Raw genomic sequence first — 10,961 nt, forward strand, 5'->3', positions numbered from 1 at the left:
GTGAGAACAGATTATTCAGTTGGAAAGGATCCTAGAGGTCATCTAGTCCAACCCGCTGTTAAACACTTCTGGTGGACCTTCTGATACCTTCTGCATGCAAAGCAGTTGCTCTACCACTGAGCCATGGCCCCTTCCTTGGTATAACTAACTTAACTGCCCCCCATTTTGCACCTGGTTCTGATTGGTGGGAGCTGGGAATTGGTGGCCAATGACTTCAGACGAGTGTTTGGCTCTTCAGCTGTAGACAGATTTTAGTGAATGGTGTGACGAATTTGTTGGGATGGTGGAGTCCTAATTAAATTTGGCTTTAGCCGCCTCATGTTAGGCCAACAGTGTTGTCTTTTGTCTACATACTTTGGGGATCGTTGGGATCGGTAATTTTTGAGAATGAGGGAATGTTTGAGTGTAGGTTGATCGAGGAATGGACGTGTGAAATATTGAGTGATTTTGATGTATACTATAAGACTTAATTTTTTCTCTTTTTTTCTTTGCAAACCTATTTACAATGTTTTCTGATGAAAAAGCAGTATATAAATACTTGAAATAAATGAATAGTGGACCTCATGGGGTTCTTGTTAAAAACAAACAAAGAATGTCTCATAAACCATATAGCTCACTGGGTAACCTTGGGCCAGTCACTGCCTCTCAGAGAAAGGCAATGGTAAACCCCCTCTGAATACCGCTTACCATGAAAACCCTATTCATAGGGTTGCCATAAGTCGGAATCCACTTGAAGGCAGACTGTTTCATTTTTTCATGTGTGTGTGTAGATAGATAGATAGATATAAATTGCTTTTTAGTATATGTGATTGTTTTAACTGTTAATAAGTGACATAAATAATCACTCACACATACATTTCTTTAAAAAAAAAACATCCTCTGTGTTGTCCTCTTTTCTGTTGCAGCCACCGGAGGATTTGGATGGTTCTGTTCCTGGTTCCCCGAAATCAGAGCTAGATCCATCGGACATTGTGAAGATTGAGCTCCCCATGGATGGTGATGGTGAGGAGTCCATGGATGGGCTTCAGGGGTTCAGTGAACTGGGCACACACAAAAAAACAATTTCCAATGCAATAAAATTTAATTTAATACAATTTATGTATTCATTCATAGGGGTCCATAACTTTCACCAAATTCTTAGAGGGATCTGTGCCACAAAAAAGGTTAAGAACCAGTGATCTAAGTCAATACTGTCTGTGCTGCCTCGCAGCAGCCCTTTGAGAACTTTTGAGAAGTTGAAGATGACCGAGGTTTGAACCCTGGACCTTCTGTAGGCATAGCATTGTTGTTGTTGTTATTATTATTCTGCAGGCATAACAATAATAATAATAATAGTAATAATAAATATTAGTTGGTTGTTACCAAGGTCTCCAAGTGACTTACGTTTAAAATAAACTCTGGGTAGTATTCAACTGTTTGTGCTAGTGCAAAGATTAGTGGTAGTGCAACAGGATTTTCCAACTCTCCGCCCTCCCCCGTGTACACCCTGTGCCACCCCAAATCTGCTCCAGAGGGTTGGGGAAATCCCCAGAACATATTTAGGGGGTGCACAGAGGAGGAGAGGGTGAGATTGGTCCATCGTGCAAGGAGAAATCATTACGCTGACAGAACCTTAGCCTTAACCCATAAATATATTTCACGCTTATAAGAAATCACTCTTTTAGTGTGTCAGCACCTACACTTTGGAACTCCTTGCCTATGGACATCTGGCAGGTGTCTTTGGTGTACTCTTTTCGGGGCCTGCATCAAACATTTTTGTTTAGGCAAGCTTATCCAAGTATGTAGACGTTGACATGTGTTTTAATTTGTAATATTGGCATAACTGCTGATTTTAACTTCTGAGTGTTTTTTGAATACTTGTTTATAACTGTCTTTTATTGATAATTTTTATTTTTTAATTTTTTGTAAACCACGTAGAGGTTCTATTTATAATCAAGCAAGATATATATTTTTGTTAAATACATGGCTGGTATTCAGCTAAGTCTTACTCAGAGTAGAAATTAATGAACCTAACTTAAGTCGTATCTATTCAGTTCTAGTATTGGATACCACCCGTACATTAACATTTACATACAAATACTTCACATTTTATACATAAACTGTCTGCAAAGCCACAAGAAGCTTTGGCAGCATACCAACAGCAGAACAAAATCATTTCAGTCCATCAAAAACCTGGGGGAAAACGTAAATGTTTTAACTGGCACTGGAAAGGTATCAGTGAAGGTGCCAGGCAGGGCTCCCTGAGGAGAGCATTCCACAGATGGGGAGCCACCACTGAAAAGACATTTTCTCCACCACTGAGCTACAATTTAATGCATGGAGACAACTCCCATAAGCAGCAGGAAAAGTAGCATTGCACACAACATGCACGTCATTTTTGGGAATTAGATGACAGCTCTTTGCAAAGAGAATTTGTGATAATGGGAAGGAGTAGTATCCAGTGGTTAGACCTTGCAGAATGGTCCTGGGTCCAGTCTCTGACATCTTTAGTTAAAGAGGTGAAAACAACTCCAGTTGGGAAATATCCTTCTCTGCCTAAGATGCTGGAGAGCCAGTCAAGGCAGACCAGGGATAGGGATCATGTGGCCCTCCAGGTGAGATTGGACTCTGTCTCCCATAAGCCCCAGCCAGCATGGCCAGTAGTCAGGAAAGATGGGCTGACGAGAGTTGTAATCCAACAAAATGTGAAGAGTGGCAGGCTGGGGAAGGATGACAGAGAGCCCCCTTTCCCTGTAGTATGCAATATAACTCCTGTCGTCATTGTTTGCTTGTTATTCCAGGAGGCAGTGACCAGTATATTCTTGGGGAAGCAGCTGGTTTGCAGGAGGGAATGTACAGCAGTTCAGCGGAAAAGGCAGGCCTAGACCATCTTCCCAAGAGCCAGAAGACGCAGCTGAAAGAGAAGCTGCACAAATGCCAATATTGCGGGAAGATCTCGGATTGCCGAGCCCACCTGGTTATCCACGAGAGGACCCACACTGGCGAGAAGCCACACAAGTGCTCAGTCTGTGGCAAATGCTTCACCCGGAAAGAGTCTCTGATTATACATGAGCGATTCCATACCGGGGAGAAGCCATACAAATGCTCGGTGTGCGGCAAAACCTTCAGCGATAAGATAGGCCGCCTGATCCACGAGAGGACCCACACCGGCGAGCGACCATATAAATGCTCCGAGTGCGGGAAGAGCTTTGGCACTCGCTGTAACCTCCTGAGGCACAGGAGGGTGCACACAGGAGAGAAACCGTACAGGTGCGCAGATTGTGGGCAAAGCTTCCGGTATAGGCCGCAGCTGGTGATCCATGAGGGGACCCACAAAGGGGAGAAGCCCTACAAGTGCACAGAGTGTGGGGAGAGCTTTAGTCAGACCCGGCATCTGGTCATTCACAAGTGGACCCACACAGGGGAGAGGCCGCACAAATGCTCTGTGTGCGGCAAAAGCTTCAATCAGAAGTCGGACCTTATTACACACACGAGAACCCACACGGGCGAGAAGCCATACGTGTGCACCAGCTGTGGGAAGAGCTTCATATCCAGCTGTCAGCTCAGAAAGCATGAAAGGATCCACACGGGGGAGAAGCCATACCAGTGTTCCGAGTGTGGCAAGTGCTTCACTTACAGCTCCCACCTTACAACGCACAAGCGGACGCACACAGGGGAGAAACCATACCAATGTCCGGACTGTGGGAAATGCTTCATTTCCAGCTCTCATTTCACTGCCCACAAGAGGACCCACACCGGCGAGAAACCATATCAGTGTTCATACTGCGGGAACAGCTACATCCAGAGATCGCAGCTTGCGAAACATGAGAGATCCCACACAGGAGAAAAGCCCTATATATGTTCAGAGTGCGGGCAAAGCTTCAGGTGGAGCCAGGGGCTTAAAAAACACATGCGGACACACACTGGCGAGAAGCCGTACAAGTGTCCAAAGTGTGAGAAAACATTCTCCAGTTCCTCTAACCTTTCCAGACACCAGAAAATCCACACAAGGGAAAAGCCATGAAGGTTGCTTAGGAGATAGAAAAGACTGCACCAGGAGAAGCCTTTAAGGACAATGTTATCACCTGGCCCTCAGAAAACAATACAGAAAAGAAAGTGTTTGCATGTGGTGTGGTGCAAAAATATTACAGAGAATTTACCCTGTAAATACAGTCTCCGCAAACCTTGATTGGGGCCCAGCTGCTGTGGTAACTCCCAATAATAGTCATCAGAGAATCCAGTGCGATTGCTGAACGTGGCTTCACCACGTTGCCAGCCTTTCATACCTACACATAGGATTGGGCACTGAGCAGTTTGACACCAGCACTTACAGCCAGTTGCTGAACAATTGCAGACATCTGGGGAAGGACGTTCTGGCTTCTACCACAAGCTAGGCTGCCACTAGGAAATTATGCTGTCCCTCCCTCCCTCCCTGCCGTGGCCAGGGGAAAGCCAGCGTGGCCTCTGTTGCTTCTGTAGCCAGAGGACACTCTGTGCTCCAATGGCCAGCTGTCCTCTGACTGCAGGAGCAAGGGGAAGCACACTTTGACCTTCACCAGTGGAACAAGGGCTGCTGTTGGCTTTTTTATTGCTTAAGGTTAGGGATGGTGAGCCTGGTGGCTCTCCTCAGATGTCCCTGGACTCTAATTCCCATCAGCCCCAGCCAGCATGGCCAACGGTCAGGGATGATGGGAGCTGTAGTCCGACATCTGGAGGGCTCCATGTTCCCCCATTTCTGATTTAGGGTGCAATCCTTATCTGCACTTACCTGGAAGTAAGCCCCCTGAGCCCAAGCAGACTCTGAACAGACAAGTATGGAATTGCACTTTTCAGTGTGTCACAAGCTAGCCTGGAAAGATAGCTTAACTGAAAAGTGTGTGCGATAGTAAGGGATCTGAGAGCTTTAGACTGCAATCTGAGCCATGTCTACTTAGAAGTAAGTCCCATAGAATTCAGTGGAACTTACTCCCAGGTGAGCTGGGTTCAGATTGCAGCCTTCACTTAGCTTGTTCAGCACTGGTATCTAAGAGGTTGTTGCTGGATTTAAAAAAATAAAAAGTGGTGGTGGTAAGGAACTGGAAGGTGTTTTTTTAACAGTTCTCTTGATGAATGTACACAACTGCTTTGTGGGACGGAGTGGGGGGGGAGACAATATTCCATGCCATTGTATTATAGTGGGACATTTTACAGTTTGCCATTTGTATATGCTTACATTATTGCAAATGTTTGTTTCTCAGCCGCTGTGATCTGCTCAGAGCTGAGGGCTGAATGAAGCTAGGAGGCTGTATGTACAAACTTACAGCACTTCTAGATTTTAGCTTCTGCAGCTGCATTGACTGTAGGTTTTGTGTTAATATTAACTCCAGATCCTCATTAAACGCAAGAAGCTGTATCATGTGTCTGTCATGGAGTGGGATGCTTATTGCAAATTTTAAAATCTGTCCCTACCTCCAAGGGGCTCAAGGTGGCATCTGTGCTGTTCCCTCCATCCCCATCATATAATAACCTGGTGAGGTGAATTTGGTTGAAAGACACATAGGAAGAGCCCCCCTGGATCATGCCAAAACACCCATGAGCACAGGTCTTCCTTGTTTGGTTACCTTTGTGATAGCTAGTTGGCTACTGTGAGAACAGGATGCTTGCCTAGAGGGGCCTTTGACCTGATCCAGCAGGACTCTTATGTTCTCCTTTACATTCCATGAATGGAGAATGTGCTTTTTGGGAGCAGAATTTGTTTTGGTCATTTTCAATATCTTTTTAAAAACAAGCTTCTGGCCCTTGCGGTCACGATCATATTCTTGAAAATGTGTGGGTTATTTTCATGTTAGTGCTATTGTGAGAGTCAACTTGGTGTAATTGTTAAGAGTGTTGGATAAGGATAAGGGAGACCTGGATTCAAATCCCAGCTGGGCCAGGAAGGAAGTGCTCACTCTCAGCCTAATCTACCCTGCAGGGTTGCTGTGAGGATAAAATGGAGGCAGAAGGAGAGAGGAAGGATGGGATTAAAATGAAATAATAATAATAAAAACCCGGCCTGGGCATAAAGGCAACAGCCCTTTCCCTACTGTTGTTTCCACTGGAGATGATACACATAGCTCAATGGATGACATGCTTTAAGACAGGTGTAGGAAACCTTTGGCCCTCCAGATGTTGCTGAACTACAACTCCCATTAGCCCCAGCTAGCATGGCCAATGGCCAGGGATGATGGGAGTTGTAGCTCAAGAATATCTGGCAGGCCAAAGTTTCACCGCACCTGCTTTAAGAACGCAAGAGCCTTCCTGGCAGGCCAGTGGCCCATCTAGTCCAATATTCTGTCTCACAGTGGCCAACCAACTACCTAAGCAGGACCTGACTGCCCTCCCCACTAGTGACTGGGGGAAGGGCCTTAGCTCAGTGGTAGAGCATCTGCCTTGTATGCAGAAGGTCCCAGGTTCAATCCCCAAGGGCATCTCCAGGTAGGGCAGGTAGAGACCCCCTGCCTGATATCCTGAAAAAGGCTTTGTTGGTTATGGGGTCAACATCTTTTCTAGGAAAGCCTTTGCAGGGAAGAAGTGTTCTACAAGTCATTATTTATTAACGACTTGGATGAGGAGGTACAGAGCATGCTAATCAAATTTGCAGATGATACAAAATTGGGGGGCACAGCTAATACCATGGAAGACAAAACAAAATTCAAAGGTACCTTGATAGGCTGGAGCATTGGGTTGAAAACAACAGAATGAAATTCAACAGCGATAAATGCCAAGTTCTACACTTAGGAAAAAGAAACCAAATGCACAGTTATAAGATGGGGGATACTTGGCTCAGCAATACGACATGTGAGAAGGATCTTGGAATTGTTGTTCATCACAAACTGAGTATGAGCCAACAGTGCGATGTGGCTGCAAAAAAGGCAAATGCTATATTAGGCTGCATTAACAGAACTATAGTTTCTAAATCATGTGAAGTATTATTTCCCCTCTTTTCAGCACTGGTTAGGCCTCATCTTGAATACTGCGTCCAGTTCTGGTGTCTGCACTTCAAGAAGGATGCCAGCAAACTGGAACAGGTTCAGAGGAGGGCAATGAGGATGATCAGGGGACTGGAAACAAAGCCCTATGAGGAGAGAGTGAAAGAACTGGGGATGTTTAGCCTGGAGAAGACTGAGGGGAGATATGACGGCAGTCTTCAAGTACATGAAAGGTGGTCACACAGAGGAGGGCCGGGATCTCTTCTCGATCATCCCAGAGTGCAGGACGTGGAATAATGGGCTCAAGTTGCAGGAAGCCAGATTTCGACTGAACATCAGGAAAAACTTCCTGTTAGAGCCATATGACAATGGAACCAATTACCTAGAGAGGTAGTGGGCTCTCCAACACTGGAGGCATTCAAGGGGCAGCTGGACAGCCACCTGTTGGGAATACTTTGATTTGGATTCCTGCATTGAGCAGGGGGTTGGAGTTGATGGCCTTATAGGCCCCTTCCAACTCTACGATTCTATGATAAGTCAGTGCTACAGCTGAGAAGATCCTTTCTCCAGTTGTCACCTGCCTTAACTTGGATGGCAAGGCACCTGGAATGAGGCCTCTGAAGATGACCTCAGTGCATGGGAAGATGGATATAGAGCACAATCCTCTATGAAGTTTGTACGGTCCCTTCAGTAGCAAACTTTTACAAAAGTCCCACAAGACATTTTTATTTCAATCCACTTTTTATTAATTAATTGCTGTGCCTTACTGATGTTTCAACTGCCCATTTTAAAAAGGCGTCATTGTAGATTTTAAATGGTAGATTTTATATGTTTTTATGGCTGTTTCTGTACTTCGCCTGGTCAAAGGACGATTGTGCTGAAAGGCACGATAGAAACCTTTTAATAAGCGAAGGCTTATCAGGAGTAACTCCCACTGAGTTTTAATGGGGCTTACTCCCAAGTAAGTGGAGTATAGGATAGAGCAGCGGTTCCCAAACATTTCCCCCCATGGACCACTCGAAAGTCATGGATGGTCTTGGCAGACCACCTAATGATTCTTCTGCCCTTGTAGCAATTGTAATGTGCTGTGTTAGGTGTTGTATGATACTTAATTGTATTTTTATTGCTGCTTTTATTTCTTATATTGCATTTTATTGTAATTAGGGTTGCCAGGTTCTTGGCCTGAGACTGATCCTGTATCTTTAGGAGAAGAGAAAGTCAGCCAAGTGCAGGTGTTCTTGCAACCCTGTAATGGGAAAAACCACAAGGTGGAATTCTCCCTTTCCCCTCCACAACTTTTAAAGATACAGAAGACCTCTGGGAGTCTGGGCCCGGCCTCCCAGAGGTCATCTGTATCTTTAAAAATTATGCAGGGGGGAAGGGAGAATTCCACCTTGTGGTTTTTCCCATTACAGGGTTGCAAGAACACCTGCACTTGGCTGAATTTCCCTTCTCCTTTTTTTTTTAATTAATTTTTATTCAAATTTTCAAAAACAAAAAAAGACAAAACAAAAACAATTATACAAAAAAAATAAAATGTTGACTTCCGATTTGTTGCAGATCAACCATAGGTCTACAATATATAACAATCCTGTCTCTAAAATTATATTACAAAATCACTTTCCTCCAGTAGTTATCTTAATTAATCATCAAATCTCATGAACATTACTTTATTCTTTCCACAAAAAGTCCAAAAGAGATTTCAATTCCTTGAGAGATATATCTTTCAATTTTTCTCCAAATAAACATGTTGCTTAATCCATCTTGATTCAAATCTGTTAGGTCCAGTAATTTCGATAGCCATTCCTCCATTATCTATATTAATTCCATCTTCCATCTTCAATAATCCTGTTAAATCCAGTAATTTCAGTAGCCATTCTTCCATTATCAGTATCCCATAATAATCTTGTTGTCATAGCCATAATCCCAATAAACATATTGATTAATCCATCTCGTCAAATCTATTAGGTCCAATAATTTCCATAACCATTCTTCCATTATCAATATTAATTCCATCTTCCATCTTCAATAGTCCTGTTAAATCCAGTGGTTTCAGTATCCACTCATCCATTATCAGTATCTCATGATGATCTTACTGTCATAGCCATAGTCATATAACAAGAGTCTGATGGGAGTTTCCTCCTTCACAAATATGTCCTTGCCATCAATTCTAAATATGTTGCTGAAATATTGTTGTAAAGTCACTTCTCTGCTCTTCTTTTTTACAAAATGCACTGGCTCATCTCTTAAGAGTTTTTCCACTGTCACATATTTGTAATTAATTCCATAGATTTTTTCTATGTCAAGCTCCATCACATCATTCCAGTCAAGAAAATTATCCAAGACGTTGATAACTTTATCACTAATATCTTCATTAGTTTCTTCAGAGACAACGTTGAATTCCAAATAGTAAACTTTATTTCTAACATCCGTAAACTCCAGATCTTTTTCCAATTCCTCATTTGTTCCAGTCTCCATGGCTTGTATCTTCCCTTTAATTTTTCTTTTCTCATCTCTAATCCCATCAAAATCCTCTTTCACAGAATCCCCTATTTTTTTAAACTCCTGCATCATTTTGCTAAGTTCAATTTTCATCTCCTGTCTGCCCTGTCTCAGGGTTTGTTTCATTATCACAATCTCACTCATTATTTTCTGAAACATAATTTCTTCCATGGTCTCAGTCACTTTCCTGGTTGTCATTCTTAAAACCACAAAAACAAAAAATTATTTCAGCCACAATTGGGTTAATGTTTCAGGCTTGCAGACATCAATACAGCCTGTCTCATCTCTTATATATTCAGGAAAACAAAACAAGTTTAGTTCCCAGCTTCAAACAGTTAGTGGCATCCTGAGTAAGCAAATTCGTCAAAATGAAATAGACCAAAAAAAAAAATAGTTCCAGACATGATACTCCAAAGTTCATAAATTTGTTTATTTTTTTCCCTCCTTGAAATAAAAATCCCTCTTCCGTTAATATCTTTAGAATGCACTTCCAGGCCCGCTTTTTGCAATAAAAACAAAGTTAAGCTTTTTTCTATTTCTTTCCTCCTTAGTTTCGTGAGTGAAAGAGAAATTTTTTAACTCACCCAGTTCTTTATAGCTGATTCATTGACAAATCTCTTTTTGGTGCAACAATTTAAACCAAGTAAAAAAAAAATAGAAAGAAGGATGCTTGCCTGTTAGTTCGTTTTTCTTTGAAGAAAAGATAAACGCATCGCTTAATCAGCAAGAGCTTTGATGGAAGTCTGTCCGGCATTCGCTGGCTGAACTTTCTCTCATAAATTAATGAAATCCAGTCCTCCCAACAAAAACAGGCTTTGTGGTTAATCTCACGTTTCTCCCTGGCCGGGAGAAAATCTTAACCAGTCAAAAAAAAAAAACATTCTGACTGATTAAAGCTGAAAAAACTTCATCTAAGACAAGAGCTTGTCTCAGAGGCAGCACAGGCGAATCACCCTTCCCGGAAGTCTGAATTTCCCTTCTCCTAAAGATACAGGATCAGTCTCGGGCCAAGAACCTGGCAACCCTAATTGTAATACAGTTTGCATTCCATAGAATTCAAATTGTCATGGCCAGCACCAGGTTTCTGGGGGCCCATGGGCAAAGGCTATCAGAGGGCCCCTTGCTCTCTTGCTTTCCTCCTCAAACCACCTCCTCCCGCTTGGCCTCACCCTTTTAAAGCAAAACAAAACCTGAACAGAAAGACGGGTGGCAGAGGAATCAGACAGGAGAGACAGAGAAGGAATGCCAAACCTCTGTGTGTAAGTTCATTGGGGGCATTCCTGCCATGGCTCCAGAGTGTCTGCTGCTTGCCCTGCAGCAGAGCACGCCATGCAAGGAAGCCTCCTCTTTCTCTGCTCCTTCATGATCCAGCCTGGCTTGGAGCTGCTGCCACTGCTTTTTCTTTCTGCCCTTCTCTTGGAAGGCATTTAAGGGGTTAATATCACAGAAATTAGGAGGCAACTAGCCTAAACAATCTCAACATCCGCAGTGAATGAGACAGTTGCCAAGTTGAGGAGACACTCTGGGCTC

General features: G+C 43.3%; 1 protein-coding gene and 1 long non-coding RNA gene across 5 annotated transcripts in view; one reads left to right on the forward strand and one right to left on the reverse strand.

The window, feature by feature from the left end:
• LOC133381098 (zinc finger protein 883-like) overlaps window positions 1-5,371 on the forward strand; it is a 10,368-nt gene extending 4,997 nt beyond the window's left edge. For all 4 annotated transcript variants that reach the window (XM_061619655.1, XM_061619656.1, XM_061619658.1 and 1 more), the window contains exons 4-5: window positions 906-1,002; window positions 2,781-5,371. In XM_061619655.1, the coding sequence (XP_061475639.1) occupies window positions 906-1,002; window positions 2,781-4,003 (1,320 nt within the window). In that variant the 3' untranslated portion in view covers window positions 4,004-5,371. The remainder of the gene's footprint in view (window positions 1-905; window positions 1,003-2,780) is intronic.
• The window catches only part of LOC133381139 (uncharacterized), a 13,188-nt gene extending 2,324 nt beyond the window's left edge, over window positions 1-10,864 (reverse strand). The window contains exons 1-2 of the long non-coding RNA XR_009761626.1: window positions 10,683-10,864; window positions 856-1,040 (exon numbers count right to left, since the gene is read on the reverse strand). This is a non-coding gene — a long non-coding RNA (uncharacterized LOC133381139). The remainder of the gene's footprint in view (window positions 1-855; window positions 1,041-10,682) is intronic.
• Between the last annotated feature and the right edge of the window lie 97 nt (window positions 10,865-10,961).

This window comes from Rhineura floridana, chromosome 3 (assembly GCF_030035675.1).
Source record: "Rhineura floridana isolate rRhiFlo1 chromosome 3, rRhiFlo1.hap2, whole genome shotgun sequence".
Classification (NCBI taxonomy): Eukaryota; Metazoa; Chordata; class Lepidosauria; order Squamata; family Rhineuridae; genus Rhineura; species Rhineura floridana.